The 23739-nt window shown below is 41.2% G+C and overlaps 3 protein-coding genes across 9 annotated transcripts in view; 2 read left to right on the forward strand and 1 right to left on the reverse strand.

Moving 5' to 3' along the window:
* Positions 1-2675: 2675 nt before the first annotated feature.
* On the reverse strand, positions 2676-12358 carry LOC6566000 (regulatory-associated protein of mTOR). 5 transcript variants are annotated; one of them, XM_001992580.2, is made up of 5 exons: positions 12013-12358; positions 11460-11890; positions 5023-5384; positions 4328-4516; positions 2676-4252 (listed from the first exon to the last, which is right to left on the reverse strand). In XM_001992580.2, exons 1-5 carry the CDS (start codon positions 12206-12208, stop codon positions 4084-4086), a joined length of 1347 nt encoding a protein of 448 aa, XP_001992616.1. In that variant the 5' UTR covers positions 12209-12358; the 3' UTR covers positions 2676-4083. The 5 variants fall into 5 exon arrangements, 4 of the variants coding, with proteins under 4 accessions (XP_001992616.1, XP_032594961.2, XP_043072238.1 ...); XM_032739070.2 differs by lacking the exons at positions 11460-11890; positions 12013-12358 and adding an exon at positions 5807-6029; XR_006246891.1 differs by lacking the exons at positions 2676-4252; positions 4328-4516; positions 5023-5384 and adding exons at positions 10603-10669; positions 10786-11310.
* On the forward strand, positions 12358-15052 carry LOC6566001. 2 transcript variants are annotated; one of them, XM_032739078.1, is made up of 5 exons: positions 12358-13090; positions 13178-13567; positions 13662-13898; positions 14110-14141; positions 14694-14812. In XM_032739078.1, exons 1-5 carry the CDS (start codon positions 12668-12670, stop codon positions 14740-14742), a joined length of 1131 nt encoding a protein of 376 aa, XP_032594969.1. In that variant the 5' UTR covers positions 12358-12667; the 3' UTR covers positions 14743-14812. The 2 variants fall into 2 exon arrangements, with proteins under 2 accessions (XP_032594969.1, XP_001992617.2); XM_001992581.2 differs by lacking the exon at positions 14110-14141 and having other exon boundaries at positions 14694-15052.
* Positions 15053-15121: 69 nt separating this feature from the next.
* LOC6566002 (neprilysin-1) overlaps positions 15122-23739 on the forward strand; it is a 15044-nt gene continuing 6426 nt past the window's right edge. The window contains exons 1-2 of one of the 2 annotated variants that reach the window (XM_032739073.1): positions 15122-15220; positions 19466-20104. In XM_032739073.1, the coding sequence (XP_032594964.1) occupies positions 19570-20104 (535 nt within the window). In that variant the 5' untranslated portion in view covers positions 15122-15220; positions 19466-19569. Of the gene's footprint in view, positions 15221-17007; positions 17027-19465; positions 20105-23739 lie in introns of those variants that run through there. The other variant, XM_001992582.2, reaches the window with a different exon arrangement.

The following is a 23739-nucleotide window of genomic DNA, read 5'->3' on the forward strand; positions in this document are numbered from 1 at the left end:
TGCTGCTGCTGCTGCTGCTGAATCGTTTTGCTTTTGGGTTGTTTTTTCGACTTGGTTTTTTGAATTTGTTGTGTTTTTTGGTGGGTGGGTTGTTGTCCTGGCTAAGGGCTGGATGCTGATGCGTTAATGAAAAATTAGGTCATTTTGCTGACGTCTCCCGCAATGCCGCATCAGGTGATTGCATTTTTTATTTCTTGATTATTGACACACACACACACACACACACAGACAGAGCGAGAGAGAGAGATAGACAGAGAGAGAGAGAGAGAGAGCGCGGTTTGTGCAAAGGACGCGTTTAATTGTTTTGCTCAGTTACCGATAGACGTGAGAATCAGTGGCAATAACAAACGAAAACAAGACAACACACACAAAAATTGGCAACAACAACAAATAGCAACTACAACTACAACGTGTGCAACAAAGTTTTGTTAAGCGACGCGCCAACCGCAACGACAACAGCGCACTAAAATCTTTTTGGCCAAATACTGTTGCCTGGCGCCGCTGCCGGAATAATCCAAGTCGTCGTCGCTGTTGCTGACAGCGACGTCTGCGCGCTGAATGACGTCGGCGTCGTCGTCGTCGTCGTCGTCGTCGTCGTTGTCGTCGCTGTTTCTCTCTCAGCGTTGGCTGGCATCCTCGCACAGCTTTTCCACAGCACACAGAAAGCTGAGCGACAAAAGCTGTTTAAGGGTTGAACCTGTTGCAGCCACAGCTGCCTGAAAGCTTTCTCAAGCTGCAGCTTCCGCTGCTAATGACAAAATACACAAAACAAATGGACAATACAAATATATATATATATATATATATATATATATATATCGAACTTCTCCAAATCGAACTTAGACATATCCATTTGATGGCAGAACTTTAGCTCAAATTTCGCTAAGACTAAAAAAAAATATTAAAAAAAGTCCCTTCCTTTTCTAGATTATTTTAAATTTGGAGTTGAGGCATTGTTAAAAATAAAATTGATCTCAATTTGAGTGCATTAAAAAACGCGATTTGTCAATACGATTTTTCAGTTGTGCATATATAATTTATGCATTACCTGTTTTTTTTTCCACATAAATTTGCCAAAACAAACAACGAATTGTGCAAATTCGAAAAATGCTGCACAAATAAATGCAAAGTTCTAAACTCAATTGTTTTTTGAACCAGGCACATACACACACATAATGTTAATATACTCTAAGAAAATCGGGCGAAACCCGACTTGTCAAAGCTACTGGAAACTGCTACACATTTCACACTCGAGATTATTTAGCGCTAAAAAAAAATTCAAAATAATAATAATATAGATATATATATATATATATATATATATATATATATATATGTTAGTCTGAAGGAAAATTCTAAAAGAGGGTATCTGTGGCTGCTGCGTACTTTTCCCAAGCTATGCAAATATTGACAGATTGAAGTCTATATATGTAAGCACGTTGCTTCTCATACCTTATATCAGTATCTGTACTTTTTCAATACTGCAAAAGTATAGCATATATATATATATATATGCCAGCAATTCTATTCAAAATTACAACAACAAAAACACGGGTTTCTAATTAAAGATAAATAAAATAAAAGAGCTATCCCAAATAGTGACTGTGATCCTTTTGAGACTCGATTCCTAGCAGTAGCTTATCTAAGAATTAACTATGAATCTGCCAGGATCATAACAATTTCAAACAGTTGAGAATTTACTAAAAATTAATAATGAAAAACAAGTGTCAAGGAATGCGGAATATTCAAATTGCAATACTTTATACACTGCAATTGTAGCAAATGCTCAAAGTTAGTTAACTTTAGTGTGTACACACTTTAAGTTGATACTTCCGAATAAAGAAAATTACCAATTAGCCGACCCCACAGGAAGTTTGCCTACAACAGCAACAGCAACAACAATAACAAGGCTGTGGGACAATAATAGAATATGTGTAAGTTCCATATTTGTAGATGCGACTAGGTTGCAATTACATTTTCAGTTTTCACTTTATTTGTTTTTTATTTGGTTTTTATTTTTTCGATTTTGTATTTTTTTGTGATTTTGTGTTGAAACAAATTGAAAGGTTCAAAATTCCAGGCAGTTAAGATTGCATTTGTTTTCCTGTTTCTATTGTTGTTTCTTTTTTGTAACATTGAAGCGTATGTATTCAAATATAGATAAATATATATATATCCATAACCATAGACAAGTGCTATGTACAAACATGCTCTGCATTTAACATTCTTGACGGGGCATTATTTGTAATTTATGCGATTGTATTTCTGAATCAAAATTATATTACTTCTTATTGTTTTTCTTTTGTATACCCATGCAGTGTGTGTTCAATATGGTTAAATTATATACAATATGGTCTTTGATGTTTAGAATTGATGTGTCTGTCTATCTTCATTAAACTCGCTGCAAATGTTGAACAACAACATTTTTCAGGCTCAAAACAGATATATTTTTTCTTGTATATATTCTTCACATATAAACTGAATATGAATGACAGCAATACAGATTATTGTTTGTTTATTTCTGCAAGGATACTCAAGTTTCCGTATCTTCCGAACTTTTCGCTAATGCTGCTTTACATTTCGCTACATTTTTGTCTTTTCGTACAAGTTTTACAATGTGTTTTCTGCGTTTGTTTTGCTATTGCTGCGGCGCATGCAAAATAAATAATATTAACTTTAATCATTTAACACATATTTATTATTATTATTACATTTTTTTTTCTTTGTTTCGTTTTTACACTTTGGAAAATTAAAGAGAACAAAATCACTTACATTTACCTTAAATCTATGAAACGGGCAAACAAAATACAGATTAAGCCAATTAATTGATTGCTTCTAATTTTCTCCTTAATTAACTGTTATTAGGCTCAACATTAGGGGGTGCAATGGGTGCAATGGGGAGTGGGGGTTGGGAGGTTGTTTAGATAGCAATGAATACAGGCATATATTCGATATATATACGAGTACATTATAGCCGATGTTTCTATACGAATATGTTGTATCTGTAGTTACAAATAAGATGAGAAACTTATAAATGTCTCAAATATATATATACATATGCATATATATATATATATATATAAAGATATATTTGTATATGCACTTATAAATATATTATAGGTATGTACAAAGGCTATGCGGAATTTGCTGGTTTCTTGGGATTTATATATATATATATATTTATCTATGTATAGGAAAAAAAACCACACTTCCAAAAAAAATTATTTATATATATATATATATAAATATGTATATATATGAAATTTACACAGAAGCAAACATAAAGTTATAGTATTGACATATTGATAGCAGCTTAGCGGCAAATTATAAAGTAGCAGAGGTTAGAAGTACGAATTGTACAGTTAATATATACATATATATATATATATATATATAGGGTATATGGGATATATATTCATAATCGACAACTTGCGGGTTCACAGCATGGCTACAATCTAAACTTGCTCACGCTCACGCTTTACTCTCTTTTTATTTCTCGGGCTCTCTCTCTGTCTCTCTTCCACTTTATCTTTATGCTTATCTTTATCTCCACCTCGCTTTTTTTGTGCCTTCTCAGTGTCTGTATTCAGTGTTGTTTTGTGTTTCTCTTGGGCTTGGATGGTCCACATTGATTATAAGGCATACAAAATACAAACATATTTGATAACATGCCAATTGGGCTTTCTTAATTTTACAATACAATTCCTTACGCTGGCTTTCTTTTAACTTTCAGTGTTTCAACTAACGCTATTCATTATCTCTATTTGCAACATTTCGACTCATCTACAGCATACAGCTTCTCCTCCCTTTCTTTTTCTCGTTCTCTTTCTCTCTCTCTCTCTCGATTTATCCTCGACATCAATTCAAATTTCAAAACTTCCGACGAATCCTTTTGGTTCCTGTTAAATTCAGCATAGTTTTTTTCCGGTAGCGGAGCAGCAGCAACATTATCATTATCACCATCAATTATCAATCAGCACCAGGCAGCAGCAACAATTCCAATTCCAAAACCCAATTTCAATTCCCAGCTTTCCAGCTCTCTCTCTCTCTCTCTCTCTGTCTGTGTCTCCATCTCTGTTCATCTCATTTGGCTACTTGGCAGAGCGCCTCAAAGTCGCAGCGTTCGACACTCTCCTCATAGTTGCGGCGCAGCGTTGACAGCGGACATAGATCGTCATCCTGTGGACAGCCGGGCAGGCGCACCACTCGCTCCTGATGCATGACAAGCACGTGTGGATCCTTCGCAATGCAGCTGCAATTAATCATTATGCATTAGTCATGTTTGTATGTGTGTGTGTGTGTGTGTGTTGGTACAGTGAATACTCACTCATAGCGCACAAAGGCCAAATTGGTTGCGAACGCATCGATTTCACTTGTGCGCCAATGGCGCTCATTTCCAAAATCCTTATGCGTCAGCGGCCGCTCATCTCTGGCCACGCCCAGATGGGCCAGCATCTTGAGCAGCGTTCCCGAATGGGTAAAATAGAATGTGGCATTGGCGCGCGGCCTTGGCGTACTGTACACACATGCAACAAAACAATAATAACAATCAAGTATTTTCAATTGAGCTTAGATTAGCTTAGCCAGTATTAACTTAAGAAATTCCGAGAATCTTTTTTGAAGCTGCACTTCAAATGATTGTGCGATAAACAACTATTGGAATTATCTTTATATATATACATATATAACACATATTAGCTTGGATCTCATTGCTTAAATAACAACAATGGCTTGCCTTGATTTCAACAACTCCAGAACTGATCCTGAGCCTAATCTCAACCCAAAGCAAATCTGTAAGCTAATCAGAAAGTCGACTTGAAACTTGAACAAAGAATTATCTCTTGGCAAATCTTGATTTGAAATGTTTCATCAACAACATTGACACCAATCCTAAACCAAACTGTAAAGCTAATCTGAAACCAGAACGAATCTGTAACCTAAACCGAAAGACGAAAGCGAAGTTCGTTGCTAGAATTATATGGTAAATAAATATTAATATTCGTATTTAAAATTGAAACTCACTCGATGGCCGCAAACATGTCAGCGATTGCCGGGCAGGCAATGCGATGCGTCAACTCATAGCCGTAGCCATCGTTCCAGTAGTATTCGAGATCCTCGGCAAACTCCAAGGCGCTCAAGGCGGCGACATTGAAAAAGCGACACCAGACGGACGGCGGCTTGTGGCGTTGCCAGGCCGTCTCAAATGCGCACACGGTATACATGAGCTGAACATCCTGGGGGGTAAGGTTCATAATTTGTGTGCTGGAACGCACATGCGCCACGGCTGACTGCATCGCTGGCTCCGCATAGAAGCTACGTGCATTAAACATTGTTTCAGGATTCTTATCGACGTCCGTTTTCCAGCGATTGCAGAGTTTATAAAACTGTAACGAGTTTCAAGTAACGAACAACGAGTTAAATGAGGTGAATTACTAAGAGAGAGAGAGAGAGAGAGAGGCGAAATGGAAGAGAGTGTAGCAGCTGCATTCGCTGTAGCTGCTCTTGCCATACCGCTAACGAGTGACAAGAGAGTAGATGCAGCGAGTGAGTTGAAATAATAATAAGAACTACTCGTTACTTGATTTTGATAATACACTCCAACGATTGTAACAAGTGCAACAAAAATAAAGAGAGAGAGAGAGAGCGAAAGAGACAGGATAACATCTCGTGTTCTTTTCGCTACTCGTTGTTGAAGATGACTTATCGAATGACAAAGTCAAATTTTTGCCTACAGTGTAACTTAATCGTTCAATAAGCCTACTTCATCATAGGAGGATCTGCTAGATTTACTAGCAGTACTATTTACCTGATGTTGGGCTGTAGACAGCAACCGTATTGTCCACAAAGCCCACAGCCAGTTGCACCTTATAGGGATGAAATGACAGGCATGTGGGATATCCAATTTTCGAGCCCATAAATCCCTCGTTGTTGCGCAGGATGCTCTGTGTGCATCCATTTAGCGAATAGATGCTTATTTTCGATGCATTGCCACAGGCAACGGCATCCGCCTGCTGATGGCATGCCATCGCTGTAATATCTGCACCGGCGTCCCACTGATGTAAGATGCCGCCGCCATCAGCGCCAGTGCGACTGGCACGTATATCAATGACGCGCACCTTGCCAGCCGTACAGCCAGTGACGAGAGATGACCCCTCCGAACGCAGGCACGCATGCAGAATAGGTGACGAATGCTCCAGATAGACATGGACACGAGCCGATTGCGGTGGACACCGTTTATCGAAGATACGCACACTGCCGTCCGTGCAGCCGGCAACGATCAAATCGCAGCGAATGTTTGCCTCAAACGGCGACAGGACGCGCACCGTTGTCTCGCTGCGTCCCAGATGCAGATCGCTCAGTCGCAACTCTCGCTCCACATCCCAGATGCGTAGATAGCGATAATAATCGCTGCCAACGACCAAATGCTGACTATACTGCTGCCAGGCGGTGACAATATTTGTGCTGGCCAGCGAACTGATGCCAGCGGAGTGAAGTGATGCCCCCGCCAAGCCGGCACCCGTTGAACCGCCACCAATGCCCGTTAGGCTGGTGTTCGAGGAGCAGCTAACGCCACTGACACCACTAACGCCGCCGGCATCCGTTATTAGGCGCTGCAGATAGGAATTGTTGCCGCTATAGTTGTGCCGAGGCAGTGCATCCCAGGCGCTAATCAATCGCGTCGCTGTCGTCGTCGCTGGCATCATTGGCGATTCGGATGCGGTACCAGTTGTGGAGCTGCCAGCCGACTGCCAGACACGTATGACGCCATCATCGTGGGCAACGAGCATCAGGCCAACATCCTGGGCATTCAACAGCTCAAAGCTGCTGACGCGCGCAAATTGCGAGGCACTTGCTAAACGGGCATAGGACTGTGAATGCGGCCAACTTTTGTTCTTGCTGATGCTGGTCAGTTCGGGCAGTGGCGCCTCCGTCACATAGTTGAACACCGAATTGCGCACGAAATCGTAGACGAGCACCTTCTCCTTGTAGGCGACAGCGATTTGGCGCTCATATGGCAATAGTTTCACCAGCGATGGCGTAAATTGGGTTTTCCGTACAAAACTGAACGCATCCAGCCGGATGCGCTGCTTGTGATTTTCGTTGAGCGCCTGAGAACGATCCTGCTTATTGCGCAGATAGCGAAATTCACGGATGCGCAACGCCGTCGAATGGCGATCGATGGGCCAACGCTGTTGGCCCTCCTCCTCGCTGCCATCTTCGGCGCAGCTGTACCGGTGCTTGCCCGGCCGTGTGAAATATGAGATGGCCCACGGTATGAACTGTGTCTGGAAGATCGGTTGCAATTGCATTGACTTGCCACTGTTGGCGGCATCCGTATAATGATTGTTTTCGCTGCCGCTACTTCGCGCCGAATGATTGCCGCCACCATCGGCTTGGCCAGTGGCTGAAGCAGCTGCCGCAGCAGCAGCAGCAGCCACAGGAGCAGTTGATGGCATAGCTGTTGCACCACCAGCACCACCGTCTGGCTCATCATTCATAGAACTGGTGCGCAATTTACGCTGCTGTGCATCCCCACCGCCGGACATCCGCAATTTGAGTGCCCAGCGACTGGCCGAAGCGGGCGCAAAGCCAGCTGCTGAACCAGCACCACCACCACCACCAGCTGCACCACCCACACCACCGGTGGCCGGTGCATGTGTACCGCCAACTGGCGGTGATTCACCACCAGCGCCAAGATAATTACAACGTGTATTCGGACTGGGCGGCAGACTAACACTCGAGCTGCCCAAATTGCTGGTGTTGAGCTTCTGTTCGGTGTCCCGATCCCGATCCCGTCCACCTGTGCAGCCAGCGGTTGTTGCATTTGTTGCCTCCTTGGCGGTTATCATGCACAACGCAGCATCGCGTACATGTCCAATGATCTTCTGTGCCTTTGCCGCCACTTGAGGGTACGGATCCTGACCGAGATTGTAGATGCCCTGCCACAGTTTGGTGAAGATGTACTGAAAGGGTATCGCATTCGTTGTATTACTGCTACCGCCACTGCCACCCATGGATACATTGACAGCGCTGGCACTGATCATATTGAAAATGAAACTGGAAAAACCCATACTGACATGCGGAGCACGATCCAGGCTATTCGAGGATTGGGGCGGCGTCGGCAGGCCGTGCGTGATGCTCGCGGACCGCTCACCGCCGCAGGAGACTAGCGATGAGGTGTGACTGTTCATGTGCTCCGACATGTACACGGTGACGAATTGTGACTCGAAGAGCAACACCATCCATTGCAAGGCCGCAGCCAGTTCGAGACGGACGAGGGGTGACATATCCTCACCGACCGTTTCCAGCAGTGTGATGGCAATGATCCGATCAATATTATTCGCCTGCTCCTCGCTGCGATCCGTTACGGAACTGATGAATGTGCCCAGGGCAAAGACGGCAGCCGCTCGAACTTCGGGTATCGGATCACGGAGCAGCACGTAGAGCTTCTCGTGCGCCAAGTCACGGGCACCGGACCAACGTGCCTTCTCGAAATTCTGCCAAAGCATGCCCAGGCAAATGGCCAACCATTGACGCAACAGCCAACTGCCATCGTTCAGCTGCTCCAGGCATATGGAGAGCAACGGCCCCTGGAGCGCACTCGTCTGGCCGAGCAGGAAATTGTGCACAATGGAGGCGAGCACAAAGGCGGACATTGTCCGATGTTGTTTGCTAACGCTAGTGTCCTGTAGCACGGTCAAAAAGTATTTATACTCCTTGACCAGATCCACCTGGCAGCTGGGATCGACGGCCAGTATCTTGGCCCAAATGAACACCAATACGGGGCGCAGTTCACGCGTCGAACTCTGCAACAATTTCAGCACATAGGGAAAGATGCCGACACCCAATGCCAAATTGACCGCCCACGGTCCCAAGTCCAGGAAGCGTGCCAGCAACTCCAAGGCACGCAATCGATGCACCTGGGAGAGCAACACCTGCAACACAATCGGCAACTGTTCGGGCGGTGTACGCGACTCTGATTCACTGTCCAGCCACACCTGAAACGCGGTCAACTGATGCTCAAAGAAGGGCAATTGACGATATGCCGCCTGCTGTTCCAAAATGTCGGGCAGCTGTTGCAACGCCAGATCCACAACCAGATCCCAGGCCTTCCACATGGCATGACGATGGCAGGGTGGAAGTGCCGGTAACGAGACTGGTGTACAATCGTGACTACGCAGTATGCGTTCCGCCAACAGGAAATTGCGAAACAGGCTGGCAACGAGCAGATCTTGACGGAACAGACGCTGAAACAGCTCACGCGGCAGCGTATTCCATGCAATCGTATCCGTAATGGCCGTAAATATCCAATTGAGCTCACCCATCATGGTGCGACGATCGTTCACCTTGCCGGGTATCTTGTCAATCAATTCGCTTTGGATGCGCGGCACCATGCCCAGTTTTTCCTGCATCGCATACCACTTGAGGGCAATATTAATTGGTGTCGTCAAACAGCTGGTGAATAGATCTGCAGGCAGTTGTGCATTCATTGGTAATATCTCATTTGCGGCACATGCAGCCAAATGTATACAATTCTTATAGCTAACGAGCTGAGAGGCCAGCTGTGTACCGGCCAATGCTTGAGCGGCCAGTGCCTTCTCTAGTTCGTGTTCATGCTGCTCGGCGAAGGGCTGAAACGAGTTGATGATGATGCCCGCATTGGAGCAATCATAAACGTAGATCGATGGTGCCGCCATCCAATTGATTAGCTCAAAGATGCTCAACGGTATGTATTGTGTGAAGGTCTTATTGAATACCCAGATTTCACCATTTGCCGTCGGCTTGGGCACCCCATGGCCATTATAGTGGAACAGGATCCGTTCACCTTTCGCATTGCGACGCAACGAGGTGCACAATTTCTTTACATCCTCAACGGTTGGATCGTGACACTTCTTGTAGCGTGCACGCGGCTGCCACCGTTCATATTGCATTTGAAGATTGCTACCGATTTGCTCCATCGCTTTGGGTGCCGACACCGAACTGGGATCGATCCAACACTCCAGTCTCGAGCATGGCTGTATCTTGACCACATCGGGCGGATCGACGCCAATGTTCAGGCAGAGGACGAGCGCAACACTGGCCGTTTTCATGCGCTCCCGAATGCGCCACGCGTGACGATGGTAGGCCCATTGCACAATTGCTTCCCGATGCCGCATCGCTGAGAAGCTCAATGGACACATTTCGTCCTCAATGATGCTACAGTTGGATAGGTTTACATAAGTTAGGAATGGTTTACGCAGCGGCGTTTGTGATTTATGCTGTTGCTGCTGCTGCTGCTGAGGTTGTTGTTGAGGCTGTTGTTGTTGCGGCTGCTGCTGTTGTTGCGGCTGCTGCTGTTGTTGCTGCTGCTGCTGCTGTTGTTGTTGCTGTTGTTGTTGTTGCTGTTGTTTTTGCACTTGCTTCTCCTTGGAGTTGCGTGCTGTTGCTGTGGCGCCTGCAGTGTTTGGCATTTTACGTGCATCTTCGTCACCAACGACATGCAGCAAGGTTACCTTGTTGCTGCTGCTGGCAGCAGTGGTGTTGCCAGTGTTGTTGCTGCTGTTGTTGTTGTTATTGTTGTTGCTCTTGTTGTTGTTGCTGTTACTGCTGCTGCTTGTGCTGCTGCTACTGCGCTCTCTGGTGGCAATCGTCGAAATTGGCAATTGCAGCGCCATCCTTTTGCCGTTTTCTGCAAACCAAAATTAAGCTAATGCTTATGCACATGTATATATCACAATATATATGTATATAAATTTAACTATATATATATATATATATGTGTGGGTGTATGCTGTATATATTTACAAATTTATTGGCAATTGTTGTTGTTGCAATTCCACAAAAATTGTCTATGTAATTACAGCAGCATGCACATGCACATCGACGACGACGACAAGCAACAACAACAACAACGACTGAAACGTAGGCGAAGAGAAGGACGAAAACAACGACGGGTAATTCTGCTGCTTCTGCTGCTGCACATAACCAAACAATTTTGCAGCTTCACCACAACGGCGACGGCGACGGCGTTGTCCGAGTTGCGCTGCTGCGTTTTTCAATTGCCCAAATCAACAAATAACAGAACACAGAAACAAAAATGACGTAAACAATTGTTTTTGAAATGAATAGCGTCGAGTAGCAATTGACAGGACGCACGCTGACTTAAGTACGAAATACGCACTTGCGGCACTTCGTATTCCTCTTTTTCACTATATGCGTGTGTGTGTGTGTGTGCTGTGTATGCTTATGTGCTTGTTCGTCTATCTCTTCCATTATGCCTATTCTTTCATTCGTGGCCACCGTTGATTTGGTATGCATAGGGCTGCCAGACTGCGTCGTTTTATAACCGCCATATTTAAAAATCGAAAAATCGAGTATTTACATTCATTCATTAGGAGTCAACCCGTTTCTTAAGTACTATGATATCTATATCTATATAAATATATAAATTGAACTTCTAGTTGTGTATTGGAACTTACCCTTAGAACTGGATCACGATGCAATGGTTCTGGATAGGTAATGGCGTGTATGCGATGCCGTCCAAATAATCCAGTTGCAAAACTCTGAGCGCTTTTCAACGTACGCTGTGTGGCGGTGTATTTCATATAGAACCATTCTGGATTGTAAATATCGGGCAGTAGATTGGGAAAGCGCGATTGCATGCGTTCGGCGAGTTCAATTAATTCATCTTCGCCCTCGGCAACTAACAGTTTTTCATCATTCGCATCGATGTGGTCCCAATTCCAGTGCCGCAGCTGATTTAGTTCGTCTGCGCAGAAATTGGGTTCCGATTGTTTCAAAAGGAGTGCCTTGATTTCAGTTAGTCGTCTTTTTGCATGCAAAATAACTGATTCGCTGGGATTTCGAGTTCCATGGCGTATTATGGCCCAAACTCGCGTCGGGTGGCAACCTTGAACAAAATAAAAATAGCAAATATGCGACGAATGAGCATGTGCAGCGAATAAAACAAAAACAGCTGTGCGTAGATTCAAAAGTAAAATCACGTTTTTTTGGCAATAACAAGCGGCATACCATCGTATTTTGGCGAAGAATCATTATAATTGGCAATGGCACGATATGGTGTCTTTGTGGATAATCGGCGCTCGATGTCAGAGCGATCCACGTTGTTACAGGCAGCAACTGCATCAGCTGTTGTCAGATGATGTTGTAGCAGCAGTAGCAGTAGTATTAATAAAAGCGGTATTATCAAAACGTACGAATTAAGCATTTTTCCAGAAAGGGGAAAAACTTGTCGGGTAGTAAAGTTAAAAACAACTAAATAACAAGTTAAAAACTTAAAACATTGAAGGAAAACTAACTACACACTTTCAGCGGCAAAAACAGTACGAATAAACAGCCTACAAAAACAAACGAAGATTATTATAAAAGGAAGCTGCAATTACTTAGGGCATGCTCATAAACCGAAAATATAAAAACACACGCATACACACACACGCACACCAGCAGTGTTGAGCTGGTGCTGCCAGACTCACACTAGTGCATTTATGTGGCAACGCTTGAAAAGAAATGCTCGATAAGTCGTTCCCGGCGATATCAAGCATTGCTCGCTGAGTTGCTCGAATTCAAGTTGCTTTTAGCATTTGACAGGAGGACTGAAATTAAGCAAAAACGTCTATAATTAATAAGCGAAATAAGCATTTTGTTAAGCAAAAGAAGAAAAAGTGAGATGCCACCAAAAAAAGGCCCTCAGACTCGGTCAATGGCAAATAAAGCCCTAACCGAGAAAAAATCCAATACAAGAGCTATCGATCCACCAGCTAATCCTAAGGCTGCCAAATCTCAAAAGTCCGAGCAGCAACATAATCATACTCAAGCCAGCAAAGTTGCATCAACTTCGGGAGCAGCAGGAGTGATCAATTGTTCACACGTTGAAGAGGCGACAGGAAAATCATCAAGCAAGATATGGAATAATGATAACAACAACAACCGCACTGATGAGATTGATCCAGAACTGGGGGATAAAATAAAGTTAATGCTTCAGCCCGTAAAGATGACACCAAAAAGGGGCTACACAGAGGATGATTTAAAGAGCTTTCTGGCTAGCTCAACCTTCAAATCAGTTGATTTGGCTACTCTCAGCACGGCACAGGTGAACACTTTTTTTCATATATGCAAAAAATGATGCTTTAGAACGGACTTCTGATATATGCATAAAGGTGTTCCATTTATTTTGCAGCTATTCCAGCGTTTTATTGACGCCACATCCGGAATAGACGAGTTGACACTGGTTGAACTGATCGATCATTATCATCTTGGCATCTTAATGCAGTCGTATAAGCCAATGGAAACAGATTGCATGGGTTACCGTTCCGAGCTGTTGGACGCTGTGTCTAAACTGTGCATCGATTTGCCACCCGATGGCGTCGAATTTATTGGCACTGTTCTATGTGATAGATTTGTAATTGGCAAGAGCATGGAGCGTTTGGATAAAGTCGTTCAAATGCAACAGACCCTGTCGATGCTCATTATTAAGGATGACTTCAGTTGCCAGATTGCGATGAGTATTCTGATGGCCACATTCGTCAAGGTCTCGGGTGTGCCAAGGAAGCATACCAATACTGATATTGTACGTACTTAATCAAAACCGATAATCATAGTTCAGCACTACAAAAAAAAACAACAACAAAAAAAAAACAGTCATTAATCTTTGCCAATCGCAGATCACTGAGGTCTTCGAAATGGTCAAGCTCGTTGACTGGATGCAGATGAGCAACGCCGGTAGTGTGGCGGACTTATTTGTGCTGGTGCGCAGCTTCTCGTTGATCATCAACACGCATCACAATCAAAAAGCACATGCCGACTGGAACAAAGGAACGAGCAGTAAAATACAGGAGTATTTCCTTCGTGTGCTACGCACAGTGCGCTGCGTCCCCAACTATGGTTTACCTGAAATGATGGTAGGTGACACCGATACTGATTATAGCGACTTTACTTCGAAATTGAGCTATCCTAAATTGAACTAACTTGAGTGACAATTCTAGATACTTTCTTATCTGAGACTCAAGTCATAAAGTCGAATTCCTAACTGGAAATGTTGATTGTTTCATTTAAAGTATAGCTTCATCAATTTTAATAATCGTGTATATTCTGTTTTTAATTTAATTGCAGGTGCAAAGTTACATATGTGCCGCTTTCAATTGGTAAATTTTTAATATATTTTTTATATGAATTACTTGCAAACAATTACTTGTTTTAGTTTCAGTTAATAATTAATTGTCTTAATTTGATTCGGCCGTAATTGAGTATACTTATTAATCGTTGAATTAGCCATTCAAATCAAATGCAAAATTGTCGATTAATATCGCTCGTTTGATACGCATGAATTTAATGTGTCGACTTATTTATTTACTTTAGACACTTTATAATTTTACCGTTACGTTTGCTTGCAACAGCAAACAATCGTTGTGCATAACAAAAATACACTTAGTGTAATTTCCGGAAATAGTCGATAACTGTTTCTAGTCGATGTGAAAATGCACTTAAAACATCTGTCAAATTGTCTGTCTGTGACTAAAAGTCAAAAAAAAAAAATACTGGTTGAAAAACGGTTAGTTCAAAGAGAACGAACAAAAATCCAAATTGAAACCGACAGTAATTTGAAAAAAATAAAAAAAAAGAAACGAACCGGTTTATTGAAAGATATGCAAATAATTAAAGCTAACAGAAACCAAAACATATTTCTTATTTTGCAGCATTTCTCAAACAAATGCAATGGGCACGTCAATAAGTATGGAAATGTAGGTGTTTGCAAAATAAGCTTTTTGGGGGCGGTCAAAAGCTCACAACTCAGAAGCGGCTGGCCGCCCATGCCGGCCCCTAACTGGGGCGTAAGTTGGAAGTTTTGGTCGACATTGGCGGCGTTGGCTTAACGCCTGGCATTCCGTCTGCTTAACTTGGCTTTGTGCATGTACGAAAATTCATATGTTTTTTAGTCGCGCAACGAGCAACCAAAGTGACGGACCCGTTACAAATAATTTATCAATATAAATAGTTAGTTAAACTGTGAACAAATTAAATAAATTACATCGTGTAGAACACGGACAAAATCTTATGTATATTTTTATTGAAATTTTTGTTTGTTTGTGTTGTGCTCATTGTGTTATCCTTGCTGCAGTGCTTTGCAGGTCCTGAAAAGCGTTTGTTGTTCGACTAGCATATGGCGCCGGAAAATGCGCCGCCGCACGTGCCAGCTGTTTATTGCGCCAAAAACTAATCAGAGGTAATGCCGACCTAACGGTTCTTGCCCCCACCCACACCCCTAAAACAAACACATTCATTTTTTTTTTTTTTGGAACTTTGTATTTGTGATTTGTTGCACTGTCGCACGCAACCGAAAAAAAACAAACTTTACTTCATTTTAGCACGCCACCTGTTGGTTGGCAGCTTTTTAAATGCCGTTATGCCGTATGGGGAGCTTAAAGCGCACAATGATCGATTAATGACAGTTTTATTTATGGAATTCGCAGCAGAATTTCTATAAGACCCGTTATCGCAGCTGACCGTAGATAAAAATAAAACACACACACACACACGCACAGGGCCAAACATTTAAAGACGTATTTAAATAATAAGCAGTTTGGATTAGAAGCACGGTTTGCCCGCTCAAGCTAAGCACATGTTCTGGACACGTGAGTTCATGGCTTAAAAATCTCGTAAGAATCCTTAGCAATCCGTAAGCAATTTATTAACCAAGTTTTGAAACAGTTTGGCCATAAAGAACTAATGCATACAGTTACAGTAAGAAGTAGAATAAGTAGAATACAATATTGCCTATATTGCAAAACCAAACGCGTTTGAAAAATTGTAAAAGTAATTGCGTTCATTTGGAATACGAGCAAAGAAAACAGAAAAAATAAAATGGGAAAAAATAAACGGAGTTATCAAATATATTCTTTTTACAAACTAATTTAAATAAATGGCCAATATCGATATATCAAATAAACCTGTTGCATCTAATATCGTGCATTTTGAATTGTTTTCAATTGGGGAGTCCAAATCCGAAACAAAAACCAGAAATGGGAAAACAACGAAATCAACGCAATCAAGTCAAATCAAAACATATCATATCATATATGAAATGACCACAAGCGTCTCAAGTACTACTTGCACTAATATTAATTTTCGAGTATGATTAATCTGTGGCGAAAGACATGTACATAAAAATACTAAAATATGTATATATACACATATATATACATATATATATAAAAAAATATATATATAATGGTCTTATCGCCCAGCGGGCGGTAATTAATTTTTTTGTGTTTGGCCAATGGACAACACGAAAATTGTTAGTAAATGACGACGACATGATGATCGAGCGATAATAATGCCAATGATAAATGATTGAATGGCAAAATCACAGCAAATGGCGCATTCTTTTTGGATTTTGTTTTTGTAGTTGCCTATTTGTTGTCTTCGTGTTCGCAGCGCCGTCAGGCAGGCTGCCAGAGGCACCGCATTTTTGCGTGCGTGTTGTGAAACGTGCCCAAATAGTTCTCAACACCTGCCAAAGTGAGCAGAATGATTGTGCATGTGTGTGTGTGTGTGTGTGTCCTTCTTTCTTTGCCTGCACTTCCTTTGCGCGTTTACTCAATTGAAAAGTTATAAGGCAAGGGGCGACAGGCAATGTGGAAAAGTAAAGAGAGCTTTTTTATGCGGCCGGTGCTGTCAAATCGGTTTTTGCCGTTAGCGCTGTGCGCTGGCGTCGCTGGCCGCGATGGCGACGGCCGCGCTGCTTGCTTAAAAGCTAAGGACAGTTCACAGCGTTCAGTTCGTAACGAGTAGTCGCCTCGCGCGGTTTGGCGGCACGACAAACAAAAAAAAACAACAACAACAACAACAAATAAGCACAAAATACACACACCGATACGTCCCTTAACCCGCGCAAAACACACACACACAAACACATCACAACACACAAGCAACTAAATGTAACTGTTGCTTTAAAAAAGCGCTGATACAAAAATTTAAGAACTGTCAACAATAACAACAACCAATCATAAAGTGGACAACAGCAACAAAAGTAATGTCAAAAAAAAAAACACATAAAAACAAAACCAATAAAATGCAAAATATCAAACAAAATACAAAGTAGCAAAAAAAATAAATAAAAGCCAAAAGCAAAAAAACAAAATAAATTAATTTGTTAAGTTAGTTTCAAACAAAAAGCAATTAAATTTAAAAATTATGATCAGAAAAAATGCTCAACTTGTTATAAGCAATGCAAATTTAATTTAGGGATTTTGTTTTTTTTTCCTTCTATTTTTCTATTGTAAAAAAGTATTGTTGTTGTTGTTGCTGTGTGTGTTGCCAAGCCGAAGTATTAGCCTAAGATTTGCATAATCGAAAAGAGCAATTAGTATTTAGATGAGTATCATCATCACGAGATCAGTTGAGCGTGCGCTAAGCCGGCCTCCAAGTCTCCACGCATCCAGTTTGCACACTCAGAGAAAAACGCTGTTCCAATTTCCATTCAAGTACAACCGGTATTCAATTCAATTCATTTGGTTTTTGTTTTTCTTTAAATTTCAAGCACAATTCGACTTGGATTATTCTTAGCCATAAGTTGAAATTATTATTGTTTTCAAAATTGACTTTTGCTGCTGGATAAATGAGACCCAAAAAATACTCATTGAAAGCCGCATTTTGATTTTTTGTCTGTTTTTTTTTTTTAGTTTAAAATATGTGTGAAACATTTATGGTATTAATATAATATATAAACTTTAACTCTAGATTCAATTTAATTTAGTTTTGTGCATTAAATCTTCAATTTTTTAAATTCAAGTAATTAAGTTTCTTATAAAGGAAATATATCTTCTTTCAAATGTGAACTGTTTGCAATCATTTTAATATTTGGTGAATACTTGCATGAAAGGAATATATTTCATATACTTGGGATGGGTTATTAGGCATTATTGGCAACGTTTGTGCTTAACTTGAACTTGAGCAGATATGGAATAGTCGACTTTCTTTTTTTCTGAGTGCAGTCAGTAGCCTCCATATACCCTGGCTGGCTGCGGCGCAGATGCGGCCCACGCTTATTCACTGTTCTCGCAGAACTAGTTTTAAGTTTTTTTTTTTTTTTTTTTTTTTTTTTTTTTTTTTAATATATGTTTGTGTTGTTTGCAATATCTGCTTCTGTATCTCAATTAAAATTTAAATACTATAAAAAAAAAAGAAACAACAAAATTGAAATTTGATCACCTTTTTGCATCTCTCTATCGGCGGCGTCTCCGTTTGCTGACCCACCACAAAACATGTTGTTGGCCATGATCGACAGATGGGCGGACAGACAGACACTTCACCAATCAAAATATGATTGGAGCACAAGGAGCACAGCAGATGAAATCAGCATCGGTGATCGTCATCGATTTGAAATTTAACAAATTCATAGTGCGATTGATGCCGCTCAAAGAATTTCCAATTTCTACAAAACTTCAATTCTCGTCGAATATTTTTCTTTTCTTCAAATACTTTTCATAGTCTGATCCAATTGAAGATGTGTAAAACGAGTCTAATGAAATTGTGCAAAAGTATGTAACAAACAGAAGGAAGCATCTCTCTTCCTTAAAGTGAATATTGAATATTGTAGAATCAACAATATGGCCAGGATCAAAAGCCAAATCGAGCCGTCAGTCTGTATGTCTCCGAGACTATGGAACATAAGTTCTCGTAAGCCAAAAGAAAATCTATAGAAATCGAATATCTAAGACGTGTATTACTTGGATTGGCAATATCACCACGTTGAGCTCTCTACACAAATAAAAATCTTACTTGTTATATATAATTTAAGAAAATTCCCCAATTTTAATTATTTTGTTGAGAAAAGTAGAGCTTAACTTATTGGCAAAGTATTCAATTTTAAAAGGCGATCCACTCAAAACCCAAAGTTTTCTAATCTCACGTATCGAAATAGCTTAAAGTTATATTATATATATATATATATATATATATATATATACACACACACATGTAAATCCATAGACAAGTTTTCCTGCTCGAATCCGAGAATGTAATTTAAATCCCTTTAAAAAATCCGTTAAACCTTTTTATTCAAAGTGTCAGCCGGCTGTTTAATAATTGAATTTATTTCAAATTGATTTAACGATTAAATTAAGGCAACATGCCCGAATAAAATTGCCCTGGTCGAACAAGCCAAGCACCTTATCTTCCCGCTTGTCAATTAGACATGAGTAATATGAATGCTCGACTAACAGATGCCCTGTGTATTGAAAAATGTTGTGCTATGCTGCTCAAGCTGCAAGCAATGTTAGTTGATAGATAGTTTAGTTATAAATTGGACGATTAGTTGGAATTTCCACAGTTCCACGTGCCCCGTTTTCATCTATTTTTTGTTTGTTTTTTTTTTTGCTGTTGTTGTTTTTTCTTGTGTCCATGTGACATGTGATTGATATTATAATGCGAATGTGACCGTTTAATATCATGCTTTTTTTTTTTGCAGTGCTGTCGACGCAGTGACAACTGTGAAGCCGTGCACAGGTGGTTGATTAAACACAAGCAGCGTGTCAATAATTCATTGAGATAAAAGGCCAGCGCCAGAACGATATGTTGGTCACGCCCACCAAATCAACCAGCGACAACTTGCCGCCGCCAGCGACGACGACCACGACGACGACGACGAATCTTAACAATGGGTATCTGCAGTCGAGTGCACTGGACGAACTGAATGCAACGGTAGTCTCACCGCTGCTGGGTCAACAACAGCAACAGCAACAGCAGCAACAACAACAGCAGCAACAACAACAGCAGCAACAACAACAGCAGCAACAGCAGCAACAACAACAACATAAATTACCAACAGTTGTATTTCTCAGTCCGGACGGCAGCGGCGCCGTTGGCAGCGCCCTGCAACGGAATGTGGTCACAGCAGGGACAACGCCGACGACGGCGTCCACAACGACATCGCCGGCTGTTGCCAGCGATTGGCTGCTGCTGAAGGAGGCGCAACAGCGACGCCGACTGCTTGTCCTGGCCATAGCCTTTACAGTCCTTGGTGCGGCTATCGGTGCGCTGGCCATCTATTTTGCCAGCCTGCATCAGCATTGCCAGCGCTATCAGCGCAACGAGCAACAGGATGCAGGTGAGCCAGACAGAAAGAGAGCGAGAGAGAGAGAGAGAGAGAGAGTTAAACAGGATGAGCACACAAATGTATACGCACCAATGCCTACACACACACACACACACACGCATTTATATATATATATATAAATTGGGTCACAATTCAATTACGTTGGCATTCCTTGTCAATCTGTCGAGAGAGAAATGCAATTACCCTTCCATGACTGACAGACAGACAAATAGGAAGCCAGGCAGTCAGGCATTATATATATATATATATATATATATATATAAGCTGACACGGTTCTCAAATCAATTTTAAGTATTATATCAGTTCCAATTTAAAAGGAACAACACAAGAATTGATTCAGTTATTTTTGTTATTATAACAACAAAATAAGAAGCGAACACCTTAAAAAAATAAGTAAAATTTGCAGCTTTTTAAGGCACGTTGGAAACTTAGTTGAGTTGAGGTTCTCATGTTTCCCTCGGATATTACATCTTTTTCTGGCCTTTTCCTTTTCTTCTTTTCCTATTAATATAAAATTCATAGCGTTGGCTGCTGACTGCTGACCTAGTTTAGATAGGTGACTTCTTGGTCTTCGTGGTTTGCTTGCCTTAATTAATCTGACAAATTCAGTGATATATATTAATTCAAATACCTCCCATAAATTGTATAAAGTTTAAGGTCTCTTAACAAATATAAATGCCATTTATTCAAGCAGATGAATGCTTGATGAGGCTTGCGATTCGTTGATTTTCGCATAATATAAATGCTTTTGCAGATGCTGCACGTTTAGTGAGAAATTGTATTATGACCACTTCTGTGAGGGTATCAATAAATTCATTTCCTCTGTCATCAGAACATGCGAACAAAAGCAACAGCAGCAGCAGCAGCAACAGCAGCAGCAGCAGCAGCAGCAGCAGCAGCAGGAGCAACAGGCAGCAAGCAGCAGCAACAGGCTGCGCTGTTTGACTCTTATCTCTGTCTGTGTTTGATGCAGTCCTGGCTAACAAACTAGCGACACACCTCCTCAAAACCCCACCGCCCCACCCCCTGGCCCCGCCAGGCACCCCCAAAACTGATTGACCGACCCCAGCTGTTGTGCTGTATTCGCCTTTCAATTCCAATGCTCTTTGGAAATTCAATTACAAAATATGTCAAACAACGAGCAACAACAATTGTGAATAACAATGGCAGCCGACTGCCTTTCGACATTTCTGCCTTTTGTGTTGGCTCGCACATTCCTGTTCAAAAATACATCCCTATCACCTGCCCCCAACCCCCCCAAGGATACTACACGAAAAGAAAATAAATCGAATAATGTTTTAGGAAGGTATTTTAGTATTTCGACAAATGAGAATATTACGAGAACTCTCAGTGTGAAGTAAAGTTTGTTCAGCTCCCAATGCAAATACATTTTCCAATTTATTCAACAATTTTGGTTTTATTACACATACAAAATACAAATATTTTACGCTTAAGTCTTTGCACAAAACATTGTTTTCAAAGAAAAAATTCAAATTTGATTTGGTTTGTTTGTTTTTATTCAGAATTGTTGTGCTTATATTGAGTGAAAGGTGTTTATATCTGGGTTGGCTTACTCGATTTACAATGTGGTTCGACACTTTTCTCTCTGTGTACCCTGCTATCAGTCGAGATGCCCAGAGCTCTGTCGTCTTTTACTCATTGCTCAGTGCTCAGTGCTCATTGCTCATTGCTCAGCTGCATTCATTCACATACATTTCCGCGCCGTTACCCCTTGCGGCACCAGGCCCATCCTTGGGGCTTGTGTGTGTGTGTGTGGAGTTTTTATCTACAACATTATCTAACACTCGCTTAATGTACACACATACATATATTTCCATTTTGGAAAACCAATCAATTCGTCCATGAATTTCATTTTAAACATTTTCTTCTTTTTTTTTATTATTATTATTACTTTTTTTTGCAATCGATTGGCGGGAACCCTTCGTCTGCCCCCCCTTGCCCAAAACATCACATGTTTATATGGGCGTTGTGAAACGTGCTTTTAATATTTGGTGACAAAAAAATAAGAGGGAAAAAAAAAAACATTTCATTCATCGTTCCTCTTAATCGCTTCGACCGCGCCCGGCTATCATCAAAGCCTATCTGTTGCCCTTCTTTTTTTTTACAACATATTTAAAAATAAATATCACAGCTATAAATACGCCTGGCACCTTTAATATGGATGGAGTCCATATGTGGGAATGAGAAATTGATTATTTCTCTGCTTGAATATACATACGTCGTAACTTATCCATTTCAGTATTATTATTTTCTTTTTTTTCTTCTTGCAACTCAAATAGTGATGAGGTATTCATTATGATTGGGTGCTTTAAGTTTTAGGTGCTCATTATCGAGTGAGTTTATTGGGGATTCCATTTGTAAATTGCATATTTCTCATGAATTATTGCTTTTCTTACATCATTTCAAAATTACCAATTTAATTGAAATGTGTTAGGCACGAATAAATCATTTTCCACGTAACTGTCAATATGAAAACTCCTTAGGGTCCTTCCGGCGAATCTCAGAAATCATTTTCCTTTGCCACCAGCCCCTCCATACTTCACCTCTTTTCAACACACCCCATATTAACCACCCATTACTCATTGCTCATTTGCCGTTAGCCGTTCCACTTTCTGTCATTAAAGCTTTCAATTAAGTCGGACAAATGAAAATTATGAACACCGCCACAAGTTGCATAAGTGCTTCCATTGGCAAGCGTATTTTATTATTCAATTAGCAAACGAGTACCAGCACCCTGGCTGAGGCCCCAGGACTTTCCCCCCCGAGTTTCCACAGAACACAACAGCAGCGCAACACTGACTTAAGGGGGCAGCCAAAGGAACAATATTAAAGCAACAACTACAAATAAAAAAATACAGTAAATAAGCACGTGACAGAGCGTGTATCCTGATAGGGTTCGGGGAGGGAGGGTGTTTTGTACTCGGTGCATATTCACTCGGAGAAAAATATTATACAACTTTGTGCTCAATTCATATGAGAAACGCAGTTCACATTCTCAATATTGATCAAATTAAAAGTGAATCAAAAATTGAACTTCTTGAATTATAAGCTGGAAGATTTTCCTTTTATATTAAGTACAACATTTGCTATTTAATATTCGATTCGAACAACGTTTTTCTCGTTGTGTACATCCAATTATTAAAGGTGACATGCAACATGTGTCGCCTGTCTTGTCTCCTACTTCCTGTGCCTCAAGCATCGACCATCGAGCATCGGGCAATCGATGAGCTATCGACCGATTGAAAATATTATATTCACTTAATAATATATGAGCTGCCAGTGGGCTGCCAGTGGGCTGCCAGTGGGCTGCCAGTGGGCTGCCAGTGGGCTGCCAGTGGGCAAGTGGTGGGAAAGTGTTCAGTTTACAGGGCTGCTTTTGATAACTGCCCAGCAAAATGGGCGAGCAAAGGCTTGTGACGACTTGAATGTCTGCATACTACATATATAAATATATATAAATATATTAATACATTTGTGATCCACATGATTGAAGCTATGTCATCCGTCTGAGCTAGAACTGCCACATTTTATATGTATCAATATTTGTATACAAAATATGACTAATAATAGAGTTAGATTGCGATTGGAAATGTTACTGTTGCCCC

The sequence above is a fragment of the Drosophila grimshawi genome, unplaced genomic scaffold (genome assembly GCF_018153295.1).
Source record: "Drosophila grimshawi isolate 15287-2541.00 unplaced genomic scaffold, ASM1815329v1 contig_848, whole genome shotgun sequence".
NCBI lineage: Eukaryota > Metazoa > Arthropoda > Insecta > Diptera > Drosophilidae > Drosophila > Drosophila grimshawi.